At 50.4% G+C, this 17008-nt stretch overlaps 1 protein-coding gene across 14 annotated transcripts in view; it reads right to left on the bottom strand.

Moving 5' to 3' along the window:
- The window catches only part of ZNF114 (zinc finger protein 114), a 35180-nt gene extending 18579 nt beyond the window's left edge, over positions 1–16601 (bottom strand). For 4 of the 14 annotated variants that reach the window (XR_009697880.1, XR_009697878.1, XR_009697879.1 and 1 more), the window contains exons 1-6: positions 16422–16601; positions 14126–14353; positions 11765–11980; positions 7200–7598; positions 5423–6004; positions 4125–4227 (exon numbers count right to left, since the gene is read on the bottom strand). Coding sequence is in view for 1 of the 14 variants with exons in the window: in XM_061173576.1 (XP_061029559.1) it covers positions 5660–6004; positions 7200–7598; positions 11765–11863 (843 nt within the window). In the remaining 13 variants the exon portion in view is untranslated. Of the gene's footprint in view, positions 1–325; positions 478–4124; positions 4689–5329; positions 6005–7199; positions 7599–11764; positions 11981–13892; positions 13929–14001; positions 14103–14125; positions 14354–16421 lie in introns of those variants that run through there. The other 10 variants (XM_061173570.1, XM_061173574.1, XM_061173572.1 and 7 more) reach the window with 8 other exon arrangements.
- Between the last annotated feature and the right edge of the window lie 407 nt (positions 16602–17008).

Raw genomic sequence — 17008 nt, 5'->3', positions numbered from 1 at the left:
CTGGGTACATCCTACGTGATTCCTCAAAAGACCCCCAGAATTACTCTTGCACTGTTGTTAAAGTGGGAACCAGCTCAATAGTCCAGCCTTGGATTGGTTTTCCCTCTTTGATTCTTCCTAGTTCCCGCACATCTTTTCGCTCTGACTTTTCCCCCAAACAAAGCACCTGCATATAAGCCCTCGTCTCAGGCTCTTCTTTTGCGGGGGATGCCGAGTTAAGACAGATGATTTGGGCGGACCAGCACCAGCCCGGGTTCAGCGGGGCGCGCAGGGCATTAAAGAATGTTTCTTGTGCGACCTCTAGTGGTGAGACGTGTGTAATTACCTTCTATTTTCTCTGGGTTCTCAAATCCTCCGTGACTACTTCTTTTTCCGTTTCCTCGCCCTTTCCTTCCAAAAATCCGCTTCCCTTCTGGTGTCCCCCGTGTCCTGTTTCACCTATGCCTTCACTTCTAAGCGGATATTTTGAAGAAAATTGAAAACATACCATTTCACCTGTAAATACATCAGTATAGATGTTTAAATAATGAAAGCTTTAAAAATATTTCTTTACTCTTAAAAAAAACCCCATAATGATTAGGAGTTTGGGATTAACGTATACACACTACTATAGATAAAATAGATAGGGCTTCCCTGGTGGCGCAGTGGTTGAGAATCTGCCTGCCAATGCAGGGGACACGGGTTCGAGCCCTGGTCTGGGAAGATCCCACGTGCCGCGGAGCAACTAGGCCCGTGAGCCACAATTACTGAGCCTGCGCGTCTGGAGCCTGTGCTCCGCAACAAGAGAGGCCGCGATGATGAGAGGCCCGCGCACCGCGATGAAGAGTGGCCCCCACTTGCCACAACTAGAGAAAGCCCTCGCACAGAAACGAAGACCCAACACAGCCATAAATAAATAAATAAATAAAAACTTAAAACAAACCAACAAACACTTAATGAACTTTGACAAATGGCACTCTTCCAGGACAGGTAAACTATTTATTTTGTTAGACTTCCTAAGGATTCTTTGATCTATGAAAAACACCTCTCTGAAGAAAATACTATTCACAACAAAGAAGGGACTGGCCAAAGGTTAGGTCACTAGTCTATCCAGTGGGCTAGCACAAGTTCATTGCATTTCCTTCTTTTGATTGAGATGTAACAGCCATACATTAAATTGTACCAAGTGTATGTGAATAGCTGGATTAATTTTATGTATGCATATTAATTTCTAAAACATCAGAGGAAATCATACAACTCAATAGCAAAAGAAAGAAAGAAAAAACTGATTTAAAAAGGGCAAAGAACCTAAATAGACATTTTTTTCCAAAGAAGATACACAAATGGCCAACAGGTATATGAAAACATTCTCAACATCACTAATTATCAGGGAAATGCAAATCAAAACCAGATACGGAAAGAAGGGACCTTTGTGCACTGTTAGTGGAAACGCAAATTGGGACAGCCATTTTGGAAAACAGTATGGAAGGTTCTCAGAAAACTAAAAACAGAACTATTGTTCTGTAACATCTTATGGAAAAACCCAAATGAACCTTTTGGCCAACCCAATACCATATGATCCAGCAATCCCACCTCTGGGTATTTCTCCAAAGGAATTAAAATCAGGATCTTGAAGAGATACTTGCTCTCCCATGTACATTGCAGCATTATTCACAATAGCCGAGACATGGAAACAAACCTGAATGTCCTCTGGCTTCTTTAAAAATTTAGTCCTTGCTTTGATTTTCAACAGTTTGACTATGATGTGCCCAGGTGTGGTTTTCTTTATGTATTTCCTGTTTGGATTTTGCTGAGTTTCTTGAATCTTTAAGTTAATGTCTTTCATCAGTTTTGGACAATTCTTAGCCATTATTACTTCAAATTTTGCTTCTCCCTCAATGTGTTTCTCCTCTCATTTTGGTACTTAAGTTATGTGTATGTATGGCTTATATTCATATATATATATGTTCCTTATATCTTTTATCATTTATTCTCTTCTGTGTGTTTTTTGTTTTTTTTCAATTGCTCTCCGTGCTTCCATTTGGCTATTTCCTATTGACCTGTCATTGTATTCATGAATCCCATCTTATCATCTTATTCGGGACCCAGTATGCAATTAAACCTATTCAATTAACTTTAGTTTCAGATTTTGCATTTGCCCCAAATCTTGATTTGATTCTTGTCTAGATTCCAATTCTCTGTTGAAATGTGCCCTTATTTCATCTGCTTTTTGATCTTCCCTATTTTCTTTAGCAGCTTAACCACAGTTAATTTGAAGTGTTCCCTGCTCATTCCAATCTGGGTAATATATTGATCTCTTTCCATCATCAGTTTTTTTTTTTCTAATTATTTATCAAATTTTCTGCTTCTACCCCTGCTGATGAAGTTTTAGTTTTAAGTCTGACATTATAGATAAAATGACTGTAAATGTACCCCATGATATCTTCGTCCAGAACAGGTTTCTGCTTTTTATTTTATTTATTTATCTATCTATCTATCTATTTATTTATTTATTTTTGGCTGCATTGGGTCTTTGTTGCGGTGCGCGGGCTTCTCATTGCGGTGGCTTCTCCTGTTGTGGACCACAGGCTCTGGGTGCGTGGGCTTCAGTAGTTGTGGCTCGCAGGCTCTAGAGTGCAGGCTCAGTAGTTGCAGCGCACGGTCTTAGTTGCTCCGCGGCATGTGGGATCTTCCTGGACCAGGGCTCGAACCCGTGTCCCCTGCATTGGCAGGCGGATTCTTAACCACTGCGCTACCAGGGAAGCCCTCACTTATGAATTTAGATGCTTAAATAAAATATTGGTGAAGAGAAATCATTAAAACAGAGTATGCTATAAGCAGGTGAGATTTATTCTAGGAATGTAAGGATATTTCTGCTCTTCTTAATGTACTATAGTTTATCATATTATTAGGTCAAATGAGAAAAATCAGAATCATCTTAATAGATGCCAATAAGACATTTGATAAAATTTAAAATGCAAGCCTGTCAAAGGCACAGCTGCATATTAGGACGGGGAGGACTAAGAGTTGACCTTAAACTGTGATGCCACGTGGATAGGATCCACCTTATGACGCCTCCCAGGCAAATCCCTAGCTCCTCCCCCAATGCTATTGAGCGTTTATATAAATTCCCAGGGGGGGGAACTTCTAACACATTATGGAGGTGAAACTGGGGACTTGAAAGAAACAGCATTCAGAAGCTGAGAATCCAGGGCTTCCCTGGTGGCACAGTGGTTGAGAATCTGCCTGCCGATACAGGGGACGTGGGTTCGAGCCCTGGTCTGGGAAGATCCCACATGCCGCGGAGCGACTAGGCCCGTGAGCCACAACTACTGAGCCTGCGCATCTGGAGCCTGTGCTCCGCAACAAGAGAGGCCGCGATAGTGAGAGGCCCGCGCACCGCGATGAAGAGTGGCCCCCGCTTGCCGCAACTGGAGAAAGCCCTCGCACAGAAACGAAGACCCAACATAGCCATAAATAAATAAATAAATAATTAAAAAAAAAAAAAAAAAGAAGGTGAGAATCCATGGAGCTGAGGCCAGACCAAGAGGTGGGAGAGGGAGAGTTGAAGGTGTTCTGGAAATGTCCCAAATCACCAAGATCACAGCCCCAGTGACCGCGACATACTTCCTTGTGCTGAACTTTGTCCATAAGTTCAGCTGTCTCTTCAGAGAGCACATCCGTGAAGGGCTGAGAGTAGGGTATGGGTGGGTGGGAGGCAATACTGATGTTCTGAAAAATCCCACAAACCACCCAGGGGACATCTTTAGCACCCAGGGGACACCTTCAGTACCCAGGGGACCTCTTCAGCACCCAAGGGACATCTTTGGCATCAGCTGCATGATACCTGGGCTATTACTGGCTTAAAAAAATACTGTCTGCAGAGCTGATCTCAGAGCTGGGATGGGACGACTCAGATATTCTGGACACCACTGTGGCCACCATCCCATAAGCCATCTCATCACACTTCCAACCACCTGTAAGGCAAGGTCCATGAGAGTGGACCTCCATCCAAAGGTAGGGCTCATGGAGCTGATGCTAGGGTTGAAGGGAACATTGTGGATGGTGTGGAAAGGCCTCCAACCATTACACGTTGATCTGACAGATGGGGACCAAGAAGCAGCCAACAGAGATGGGATGCCCACCTGAAGTGCAGGTCACACCAATGTCTGGCAAAACGATTGTTCCTAAAATGCCATACACCACCAACTAGAAGATCTCAGCACCGATGGTTTTGCTGTGCTATGCCTGCAAGGACATAACCCAGGGTGTCCACAGTGAAGAGTTATCCATCCATCCGTGAACTTCTTTAAATTTGACAAGAGTCACCAGCAAGGCCTTAGTACCAAAGGTCTACGTACAGGTGGTGGAGGAGGATTCAGAAGTGCTCACATTCAAGAAAGGTTCCTACAGCTCCTACCTGCATTTGTGGCTACCCTGATATTCTTTATGCCACAAGCCACCAATGGGACATCCTCACCACCAGATGACCTCATTACCACATTGACGTTTTAGTAAATGAGGAACACTGACACAGATACGGGGCCACCTAACAGGTTACACGTGGTAGCAGCTCTGATTTGATTAAAGTTATTACCATGTACATTTATACCACATAACCAGTGTGCTCGGTTGGGTGTGTGCACTTGCTACCCTGGAATGAGATTTATAAACTTTCCTCTTGGCTTTGCAGGGGAAAAAAAAAAAAAGGTTTTGTTAAAGGCCCTCTGCAAAGTCCTTCTCAAGAATATTAAGTATATTAAGTGGCTTACATGGGCATCAGTAGCAATTCTTCAAATGTCACTGCCACTACCTGGAACCCCTCATGCCTTCATACCTTAGACCTGTGCTGTCCAGGATGGCAGCAGCTAGCCACCTGTGGCTGTTTAAATGGAAGTTGATTCAAATTTAGTGAGTTTAAATATTCATTTATGTTTTGGTGAGCTCTGAATAAGATCTGTACCTGAGTTAACAGAATTGTACCGGAATCGATTTCCTGGTTTTTGACAATATTCTAAGGTTATTTAAGATAGTATCCATGGGGGGAGCTGGGTGAGGGGTACATAGGAAGGCTCTGTGCTATTTTTGCAACTTCTTGTGAGTCTTAAACGATTTCAAACTAAAAAGTTACCCTCCCCCCCAAAAAAATCACTTCCACAGGGGCACTAGCCGTATTTCAAACGCTCAGAGGACCACATGTGCCTGGTGGCTAAGATACTGGACGGCGCAGATGCAGAATGTTTCTCTCTCTCTGCAGAGATGCTATTGGACGGCGCTGTCCTAAATCAGGCCTCCATTGGACATGGTTACCCCCCATTCCAGCTCTAGGGACACTGAGCCCTCCTTGGACCCCCACTGCCTGGCACCCCGCCCTCACCCATCCCGATCCACCCTCTGATGCTGCAGCAGGTTGCTGGGATGCGCGAAGCCCTCCCCTGTGCACCTTCTCGTGGACGGCGCGGTAGTTCAGGTCCTTGAAGTGCTTAGGGCAGAAGCGGCAGACGTGAGGGCGCACGGGGCTGTGCGCGCGGCGATGCTGCAGGAGCAGCGAGGGCCTGGAGAAGGCTTTGCTGCAACCGTCGCAGGGGTAGGGCCGCTCGCCCGTGTGCGTGCGCCGGTGGATGGCCAGGTAGGACGATTGCTTGAAAGCCTTGCCGCACGTGGCGCACGGGTAGGGCCGCTAGCCCGAATGCACGCGGAGGTGAGAGGCCAGCGGGTCGGACTGCTTGAAGGCCTTGGCGCACAGCGGGCAGACGAAGGGCCGATCGCCCGTATGCACGCGCTCGTGCACCCGCAGGCTGTGGCGGTGGGTGAAGCGCTTGCTGCACACCCTGTAGGCGTGCGGCTTGTCCTCGCAGTGCTGCCGCCGGTGCAGAAGCAGGGCCGGCTCAGCCGCGAAGGCCTTGCCGCAGTCCCGGCAGGGGAAGGGCCGCGAAGGGGCGTGCGGCTCGTAGGGGGTCTCGGAGCGCTTCGAACAGGACGCGCAGGGGAAGGGGCGCTCGCCCCTGTGGAGGCGGCGGTGCTCCTGGGGACGAGGACAGCACCGGGAGTGAGGAACAGCGGCTCACCTCTGCAGGACGTGCCTCTCCAGGTAGATCCACCCCTACTCCTTGCAGGTCTCCGAGAAAGAGACCAAATGAAGGTACACATACCAATTGTCTAAAATTTTTAAAACTACAAACCAAACTATTAAATAAAATACGTTCCTCCTCCCCCCTTGACAAATAGACCTTCACAATGACCCGGAAGGCCAGGTTCAAATTTATATTCTTTGGAATCCTCAGAGATCCACACTAGAACTTGGTGGCCCAGGAGAGCTGGCTGGGGTTTCCCAGGCCTCGGGGGATATCGCACCCACAGAAGGACAGCCCAGCCCACATGCCCAAGCCTCCCTTCCACCCTTCCAGCCTAGAGGGTTGTGCACACAGGCGGGCAAAGTGCACCCTGGGGATGGTGGATCCAGAGAGCCCTGGAAGCAGCCTTGGGGCTCCTTGGGTAGGGAATCCCAGGGTCTCTTGTCCCCTTGGCCACACAAGGAGGGGCAGCAGGAGAGGGTCAGAGCAGCATCCAGTAACAGGAGGGATCCAGGGTAGGGCTCTGAGAGCTGGGCTGCCTCCAGGCTAACTCCCGGCCTCTCCTTTCCTCCCATCACGGCCCTCAACACACCTCCCCCCTCCCCACTCCTCCCCAGCCATGGAAGCCTCCCTTTCCAGTACCTTCTCCTCCAAATCTGACCCCTATCTCCTTCTTACCTTCCTCGAAAACCCATCCCCAATTTCCTATCATCGCATGATCATCCCAGCTGCTACCTCCCTGAGTGCCAAGACCACTTTCTCTAAGCCTCTCCCTTCACATCTTTCCTGGGATTCTTCAACCTTCTAGCTCACCTCCACATCCATTTAACCCCTCCCCACCTCGGCCTCCTGGTCACCCCGCCCACATTCCCTTCAGGCCCAGCTCTGCTCTCCCTCTTCCGGTGGGCTCTGCCTCTCCCCACCGGCTCCCTCTCACCTCCAGTCCAAGGCCCTGCTCACCCTGGTCCCAGAAAGCTCCACCCCTCCCTTCATACCTGGCCCTACCTTAGGTCCATTGCCTTGCCCTGCCTTTTCCCCGCAGGCCCCGCCCCTCGCAACAGGCCCCGCCCACCTCGGGTCCGCCGCTCTCCCCTGCCCCTTTCGCGTAGGCCCGGCCTCCCGTCGGCCTCGCCCCCCTCTCCGCACCTGCAGGTTGGTGGCTCGCTTGAAGCGCTTGCCGCAGGCATCGCAACCGTGCGGCCGCTCGTCGCTGTGCGCCAGCCGGTGGCTCTTGCAGTCCGAGCGGCGTTTGAAGGCGGCCGCACACAGGCCGCAGCGAAAGGGCCGCGCCGCCGTGTGCACCACCTCGTGGCTCAGCAGCTCCCACGCGCGCTTGAAGGCCCTCCCGCAGGCCGCGCAGCTGAACTGCCTGGGCCGCGCCAGCCCCTCCCGGCCCTCGGAGCCGCTGCGAAGCGAGCCTGGCTCCTGCTTACCGGAGCGCTCCTCCGCCGAACCGTCGGGAACCAGGCGCGCAGTCGAGTACGTCCCGTGCTCGTCGATGAGCTGCACCAGGGCCGGAGCCTTCGCCTCGTCTCCTCCGGGCGCCTGGGAGAGGAAAATGGGCTCAGTTCTCGGGTCATCCCCCCATCCCACCCCTGCCCAGACGTGACTGTGGATTTGGGGCTGCAGCCGCCTCATCTGTAAAATGGGCGAATAACGGGACCTCCCTCCTGGAGCGGCAATGCGGATTAAATGGGTTAAGATTGAAATTCTGCTCCCCCCCCACCCCGTCCCTCCTGACGCCTTCATTTCAGCAAAAAGCAGCTCCTTCTTTCCTTCCAAGTGCTCGGGGCAAAAACCTGACACCCCTTTTTCACACACCTTCATCTAATCCCTCATCAAGCCTGTTGGCTCTAACTTGAAAATACAGCCAGAATCGGGCCACTTCTCACCATCTCCACGGCCAGCACCCTCCTGTGAGCCAAAATCATCTCTGGCCCGGGCTATTGCTGTTGTCTCTTCTCTGGGTTCCCTGCCTCAGCCCTCCACCCCTCAGGTCTGTTCCCCATGCAGCCGCCAGAAGGCCCCGGTTAACACCTAAGTCAGCTCAGGTCCCTTCTCAGCTCAGAGGCCTCCCCTGGTTCCCCTCTAACTCAGGGAAAAGCCCAAGTCCTCACGACCCAGGAGGCCCTGCATGACCCGCCTGTGTTCCCTCTTTGACCTCATCTCTCGCCTTCTCCTCTGGCTCACTAGGCTCTGGCCACACTCAAGGCCTCCTCAACGGAGTTGGTGCCTGGAACCCTCTTCCCCTCCACAGACACACAGTTCCTCCCTCACCTTGGTCAGGTCTTTGGTCCAATGTCACTCTTCCCTGAGGCCTCTCCTTACCACTCTATCTGAAATTGAAACTCATGCTACCCCTCCGATTTTTCCTAGCTGCTTCCTGGCTTTACTTTTCTCCATAGAACTTATCTTTGGATGTGAGCCTGGAACTGCCTGTGTCCATCTTTTGCACCCTGTGGGAAGAGTCAGCCTGGCAATGAAATATCCATAGAGGAAAACAGTCCCAAGGAAAGAGAGAGACAGCTTCCTAGATCTAGCTTCCTAGATCTAGACAGCACCTAGATCTAGCTTCACCTGAAGCATCCTTTCCTCCACTCTTTGGTTAGGTGAGGCAATAAATTACCTTTTGCTGCTTAAGCAAGTTTGAGTTGGGGTTTTCTGTCATATGGTAGGCTGAATAATGGCCTCTAGATATATCCAGGTCCTAAATATCTAGAACTTGTGAATGTTGCCTTAAATGGTAATAGGGACTTTGCAGATGTGACTAAATTCAGGATCTTGAGATGGGGAGATTATCCTGGATTATCTGGGTGACCGTGAATGTAATCATAAGTGTCCTTATAAGAGGGAAGCAAAGGGAGATTTGATGCAGAAGAAGAAGGTGATGTGACCACTGAACCAAAATACTAAGCTGCTGGCTGTGAAGATGGAAGAAGGGGTCAGGAGCCAAGGAATGCAGCTCTAGAAGATAGAAAAGGCAAGAAAATGGTTTCTCCTCTAACGTCTCCGAGGGAGCACAGCCCTGCTGACACCTTGATTGTGGCTCAGTGAAATTGATTTTGAACTTCTGATCTCCAGACTGTAAGTGAATAAATGTGTGTAGTTTTAAGTCACCAAATTTGTGGTAATCGGTTTCATGGGAAACCAATACCTGCCATTTGCAGCCAAGACTCCACAGAGGGGACACAGCTAAAAAAAAAAAAAAACATTTTATTTGGCATTTATTCAGCACCTTCTGGATACTAGGCACCAGACTGAGTGCTCACAATAACCCAGTCTTCTGCAGGGAAACTGAAGCTCAGAGAAGGTGAGTCACTTGCCCGAGGTCACAGAGCTTGGGAGTGGAAGAGTCAAGATTTGAATCTGGAAAGTAACACTAAAGCAGCCCTCACAAACCCATACTCATCTGTGAATTTGGGGATGGTGGTAGAGATAACACCATTATTTATTAGTTATTAGCTAATATTTAGCTAATAATATTAGCTAATATTTATTTGATACTTAGAGGGTGTAGGCACTGTTCTGAGCAGTTCGGGTGTATTAACTCCCTGAACTCACTCTATGAGGTGGGGACTTTTATAATCCCCATCTGACAGATGACAAAACTGAGGCTCAGAAATTAAGAAATATCTGGATCAGATCATAGAGCTGGTAAGAGGCAGAGGTGGGATTTGAACCCACAATATACTACCCTTGTAATAACCTTCATTTCATAGATGGGGACCCAAGGGTCCAGAGAGGCACAGAAACGATTCCAAAATCACTTAGCACTGACTGGCCTCTCCTGGGCTGGGACCCAAGCCAGGCTGTCTGCATGCTGTCCACATGCTCTGTGACCTCAAGAAGTCAAGATGCCACCCTGGACCTCAGTTTTTCACCTGAGAAGCAAGGGGTTGGGCTGGACCCACGTGTGGTCCTCAGAGCACCCCCATCAGAATCACGGGAGAGGCTGCTGAAACATACACATGAGTGTCACCCACAGAAGCTTCTCAAGTCAGGAGCTTGGGAGAGGGAATACTCCTCACCATGCAACAGCCTAGATGCTGGTGATGGAGCAGTGAACAAAACAAGCAAAACTTCCTCCCCTCTACTGTGGCCCAGCAGAAATTAAACAAGTAAAATATTAAGTATGGTGGAAGAGTTTTCATTCGAACCAGTTTGAATGCAGCAGTTTGCATGAACATTTTCTTGTGCACAAGAATTTTAAATGAGCTGATAGCCAACAGTTTTCCTTGAAACGAATTTGTACGCCCAAAGTTTTCACTGAAACCAGCTTCTGCAGAAGACTTTTGATTAACATGAGCTAGTTTACAGCTTCTTCATTTAAGTTAGCACAAATAGGGGACTTCCCTGGTGGCGCTGTGGTTAAGAATCCGTCTGCCAATGCAGGGGACACGGGTTCAAGCCCTGGTCCAGGAAGATCCCACATGCTGCGGAGCAACTAAGCCCGTGCGCTACAACTAACGAGCCTGAGCTCTAGAGCCCGCGAGCCACAACTACTGAGCTCGTGTGCTGCATCTGCTGAAACCCGCGCGCCTAGAGCCCGTGCTCTGCAACAAGAGAAGCCACCGCAATGAGAAGCCCGCGCACCACAACGAAGAGTAGCTGCTGCTCGCCACAACTAGAGAAAGCCCGCGCGCAGCAACGAAGACCCAACACAGCCATAAATAAATAAATAAATAAATAAATATTTTTTAAAAGTTAGCACAAATATTGGACTGGCCAAAAAGTTCGTTCGGGTTTTCCGTACGGTCTTACAGACAACCTGAACGAACTTTTTGGCCAACCAATATATGAGTTAGGGTTAGAGTTAGGGTTTTGTGTTTTTTTTTAAAATAAATTTATTTATTTCATTTATTTTATTTTTGGCTGCGTTGGGTCTTCGTTGCTGCACGCGGGCTTTCTCTAGTTGCGGCAAGCGGGGGCTACTCTTCCTTGAGGTGTGAGGGCTTCTCATTGCAGTGGCTTCTCTTGTTGTGGAGCACGGGCTCTAGGTGCGTGGGCTTCAGTAGTTGTGGCATGCGGGCTTCAGTAGTTGTGGCTCATGGGCTCCAGAGCACAGGCTCAGTAGTTGTGGCGCATGGGCTTAGCTGCTCTGCGGCATGTGGGATCTTCCCGGACAAAGGCCCGAACCCTTGTCCCCTGCATTGGCAGGCATATTCTTAACCACTGCGCCACCAGGGAAGCCCTAGAGTTAGGGTTTTTTATGAAGACTAGCTTGAAGGCAAGCGTTTCATGAAAGCCTGAGAAGTAAAGGAGGGAAAGGGGATAGGAAATGCCTGGGTTGGGATGGGAATGCCACCTTAAAGGGGATGACCTGGGAAGGCCCGCTGAGAAGGTGACACTGAAGCAAAGACTTGAAAGGTGTACACGGAGGAGGAAGTGAGGGAGTCCTCTTTTTCTCAAATGGCTCTCAAGTTTGAGATCCAGCACGATCATACATCTATCACTGCCTCCTGTTCTAGGTACAGAAATAATGAATACATTCGTTGTGCAACTGCTCTGAATCTGACACCATCTCCTGGCATCCCCACAACAGGGAAGGCGCCATTCTCACAGAAGCAGAAACTAAGGCTCAGAGCAGCGTGTCCACGGGCCAAGTCACAAAGCCAGGAAGTGATAGATTTGGGAATCAAACTCACAGCTGCCTAAATCTCTATTCCTGCTGAGACCTGACTCCTGGGGTGGGTGGGCGTCGGGGGGCTCACCTCTTCTTCTGGGACCTCAGGCTCCCCAGGGTGTATCCTCAGTTGAGATGGACTGAACCCCAGAAAGTCTGGGGGGGTCTCCAGGACCCGCTTCTCCATCTCCCGCCTTCATTGGGTGCGGTCTGTCCCAGACCCAGTCCGTGGCTCTGGATGCTGAAGTGAGGGTGAGGTGGGGCTGCCGCCTGTCAGCTCCAAGTGGTGAGAAGGCAAAGGGGGCTGAGGAAGAGAGAAGGGAGGTGACAGGGAGGGTTTTCTCCAAGCTGCTGGTGTTGGGAGAGAGGTCTCCTCCAAAGTCTCATCTTCCCTGGGGGCCCAGGGAGGCCCTCTCTCTCCAAGACCCTCCTCGGAGGGACGGCAGATATTCCCATGGCCTCCACCACCAACTACACACTGTACTCTCCATCCCCACAGCCCTGAAACCAGCTCATGCGTGTCCTCACCCAGCCTCCTCCAGGCCTCCCTGCCTCCAGTCTCCCCTCTCCAGTCCATCCCCCACGTGGCCCTAGAGGAGTCTTTCTGTCCTCCAGAGCTGCTCCTGCCTCTTCCCTGCTCACATTCCTCCCATGGCTCCCCAGCACCCCCAGTAGAAAAATGAGCCCCTCGGGACTTCCCGGGTGGTCCAGTGGTAAGGAATCCACCTTACAATGCAGGGAACGCCGGTTCGATCCCTGGTCAGGGAACTAAGATCCCACATGCCGCGGGGCAACTAAGCCCACGTGCCTCAACTAGAGAAGAGAAAACCCGCATGCCACAACTAGAGAGAAGCCCGCGCACCACAGCGAAGAGCCCAGGCGCTGCAACTAAGACCAGATGCAGCCAAAAATAAATAAATAAATAAATCTTAAAAAAAGAAAAAAAATTGAGCCCCCCAACCCGGCATTCAAGGCCCTTCACAATATGGCCTCTTGAACTGAACCTTTGTCTTCCTCACTTCACTTCCCTCTCCCCAGCTAGCCCAGTGAGCCTCACAGTACCAAGGACCAACCACAGCTGACAGCACCGGAACCTCACTCCCAAGCCCCCTGGATGACCTGCAGACCCCTCACACTCATGACACCTGTGCTGACCTCAGAGTCCCCCCCACCCAGTCACTGGGTCAGATTCCCAGGGAGTTCTCATCCCTCCCTCCTCCTCCTTCCTACCCCATCCCTGATCTGTCAGTCTCCCATCCTTCCCACGTTTTCTGTCTTTTATTCTCCCCTCTGTCCCCATGGCCCCTGCCACAGCTCAGGTCTTATTTTGGTTGTTTGTTTTTTGGCTGCGCCCCACGCATGTGGGATCTTAGTTCCCTGACCAGGGATCGAACCCTCATCCCTTGCAGTGGAAGCACGGAGTTTTAACCACTGGACCGCCAGGGAAGTCCCAGCTCAGGTCTTCTCCTCTCCTCCGGGATCATCACCCCAGCCTCCTCTCTGGCCTCTCACCTCCAACCTCCGCGATCCAGTCCATCTCCCACACAGCCCCGGACAGGTCTTTCTACACCCAGAGCTGACCTTGCTCCTCTCCTGCTCACAACCCTCCCATGGCTCCCCAGGACCGTGGTACAGCGTCAGGCCCCTCAGCCTGGCAGTCCAGGCCCCTTTGATATGTCCCCTGCATACTCTCCAGCGTCACTCTCGATGTATTTGCCCACGGACCTTACATTCCAATGGGCAGACCCTCCTTCTACAAGTGGATCCTTAACTCTTCCATCATGGGGCGTTTGCACCTGTTGTTGGCCCCCATCTCAGAGCCTCTGTCAGAATCTAACTCCTGCTTCAAGGCACAGTTCAAACCTGTTACCCGCGCACACACTCACCCTGACCCTCCCCATTCATACACGCAGAGGTCACTCCCAAGCACTGCACAAATCTCCCCATGCAAACAATGGTCTCTCCCAACCATTCATCCCCCTCAGTCGTACACACAATGAACTCGTCCACCCCAACCTCCCACCTCCCCACCCAATGAACTCGCCCATCCAGAGACACCCCCCCCCCCGCCTTCTTTCCCTGACAAAGGTCTTCCAGGCCCCGCCCCCTGCACGCAAGGGTCTCCTGAAGGCCTCTCCACTCTTCTCCCAACTGTTTGGAACCCCTTTCCCCCCTTCCCCCCATTTTTCTCCTGACTTCCGTGACAATGATCTCACCCGCCAAACGGGCCCTTCCTCACTCAGGCCCGCTCCTCCCAACCCTCTGCTGGAAACTTGGTATGTCCTGGAGTGATAGAAGGGAACGGGAATCGGGCGAGACCATTACCCGAGTGTGTGTGTGGGGGGGAGAGGCATGAAGGGAGTCCCTTCAATTAGGGACTGGCCAGACCTCTGGCTCCCCCGGTGCCTTTCAGATTCGACCCGTATCTTCCCAAACTTCGCCGCCTCACCTTTCGGTCCAGGTATACTGCCGGTTCACCGGGCTCTCCATTCACTGGAGGACTCGGGGCAGCGGCGCTTCCGGCCACCCGAATGCGCATGCGTAGTGCATTTCTGGTACCGTGGCTGGTTTTTCTCAGGAGGTTGGAAAGGGGAGTCTTCCCTCCCTCTGCAGCGTCACCAAATTCCCCTCAAACGTCAACCCACTGCTTCAGTCTCTCAAAAAGAAACGGGAAGGGCTGATATATAGTAACAACCAGTTACTGATGTACTTAGCATGGGCTAAGTATAAGCACATTATTTTCAGTTCTCAAAACAGCCTTGGTTAGTTACTATTATCTCCATTTTCCACATGAAGAAACTGAGGCTCAGCGAGAAGGAGCCTCAACAAGTGCGTGACAGCCGTATTGGGAGCCTGCTGTGCATGACTTCATCCAAGCACTCTTTCTGCTAAAATGAGAACCACTGAAAAAGTGCAGGGGTGGAGGTTGAGCGGGAAACTACCCTCCTCTCTGCTGTGTCCTTAGGCAAGTTACTGAACCTCTCTCATTTAATTTCCCCAGCTGGAAAACGGGCACAATGGGATGTTTGGGTGATCCTCTAGGTAAACCACCTGGCACAATGTAGTTCAGGGCTAATTAAATATCACCATGGGGGCAGGCATAGGATGTTGATGAGTGAAGAAGGCCATATGGGGAGCTATGAAGAGAGTTCTTTACTATCCACACAGAGAAGAGTTACTGCTACCCGTCTCCTGCCAATTGTTGGTACAAAAAACACAGGCCCATAGTCTGAGATGGCGTGCTTCAGCAGACTGGATTTCAAACCATTTTTTGGAAGCCCAGAGTTCTTCCCAGGTGCATGAGGCCAAGTTGGAGGACGGGGTGGGGCAGGGAGGCAGGACCCTGTGTATCCCAACTCCTGCTTTAACTTCAGTAATAAATTTGATGATGACAGTCTTCCAAACACATCCCATGTGTTACCTCAGTTATTCCTCCAAGAAACTTATGAGATGGATACTACTGTTATTTCCATTTTACAGATGAAGAGACTGAGGCACTGGGCGTTTAATAATTCTGCAAATGACAATGAATTCCATGGAACATCCCAAGTCCTCCTCTACCACCCCCTCATTTGTTTTCTAATGTAACCCTTGCACCCCAGTTCCTCTTTTATCACCTGAATTCCTGGTATCTATTCCTCTTCTATGTCCCCCAGCTCCACTATGACTCTGTATCTCTAATAACCCCAATCTCCCCTGTAATATCACTGCTTCCAAATTCTGAATCGCCTCTATTCATTTCATCAACGTAATTTATGGAGTGTCCCCTCTGTGCCAGGCACACTTCCGGGCCCTGGAATTTTTCATAGTAAACAGCACAAGACCTCCCCCTAGTGGGGAAGATGGACAATTAAATGATAAATGATGGACAAGATAATTTTAGATCCTGAAAAACTTTCTGAAAGGGGAATGGAATAGTTGCTGGTGGTGGGAACCGGGTGGTGGCTACTTTAAATAGGGCTGTCCAGGGGATCCTCTTCTGGGAGGTGACATTTAAGTCTGAAAGGTAAAGAGTTGGATGGGCAATCCAGGCAGGGAACGGCAGGGGCAAAAATTGGATTAAGCTGGTCCTGTTTGGGGAACGGGGTGGAGCCCGCTGTAGGTGAGGCAGGAGGGCAAGTGATAAGAGATATGGCTGGACAGTTAGGAACCGGGAAACTCCACATTCGCCATAACATCCCAATTCACCCTATACATCAGCACTGACCAACAGAACTTTCTCCGATGATGGAAATGTTGTAGATCTTCAGTGTCCAATACAGTGGAGCCATTGAGTATTTGAAATGGAGTGAGTGTGACTGAGGAACTGAATTTTTAATTATATTTCACTTTAATTTACTTTAGCCACATGTGGCTACCTGCTAGGGTATTGGACAACATAGCTATACAACTTCCCATTACACCTCAAAACATAAAACTCTTCTTATAATTCCCCCACTCTCCCAAAACATCTCAGTGTTCCTTACAAGCCTCCACTCGCCCCTATAAGAATCCTGTAACAACTGCACAAATGTTCAAACAACCCAATTCTCGGTTCCTTTTACATATGAATTCACCAAAACACTCCCAATCCCTTAGTATCTCCCCAACTCCGCCTATTTCACACCGATTCCCCCATCACACTCTCCGTTCCTCCACGAGCACCTCAGTTCCTCTGCTGTTACTCTATTTCCTCCCAAGACAGTCCTTAAACACCTTCATCTCACCCCGCCCCCTTCCGCTCCAGGGTTACCATGGCAACGCACCAGCAGCAATCACGCGCGCCTAGCCTGGCCCATCACCGTGGAAACCGGAGCGGTCTCCTCCACGTCACCAACCCACGCTGAGATGGCTGTTCTGGGACCCAGACCCTTCGGACCCGAGAGAGCCGGGAGAGACTAGGGGGCCACACAGTGCTCAGCGAGAGCAAAGGGTCCTCCCCATTCTTCTGCCCCCATCCGACTAAGCGCCCTGCAGCAGGTACACACTCCGGGGGAAAGTCGGGTGGCAGATTCTACTGCGCAGGCGCCCACCCTTAGAGGAACGCGCTGGAGGCGCTCAGCCTGCCGGGAGTTGTAGTTTTGTGGCTGCAACAGCTGGAGACACAGGTGGCCAATGGGTGAGCCGGATAGAAACAAGGTTACTGAAGCTGAGAATCGTCGGGCAGGCTCCACTGTCACCATAGCAACAATGAGGCGTGATGAAGCACCAGCCCTACTAGCCAGTCTGCCATTTTTATTCTTTCATCTTTCTTGCTCAGTGCTTACTTTGCACCGGACACTGTTCTAGGCACTGGAGATACAATGGGAGACAAAATAGAGCTTATAGTTTGATGGGGGGAGATTGACTATTA

The sequence above is a fragment of the Eubalaena glacialis genome, chromosome 18 (assembly GCF_028564815.1).
Source record: "Eubalaena glacialis isolate mEubGla1 chromosome 18, mEubGla1.1.hap2.+ XY, whole genome shotgun sequence".
NCBI classification, from domain to species: Eukaryota; Metazoa; Chordata; class Mammalia; order Artiodactyla; family Balaenidae; genus Eubalaena; species Eubalaena glacialis.
The sequence above is the reverse complement of the archived record's forward strand: the minus strand, read 5'-3'. Positions and strand labels throughout refer to the sequence as shown.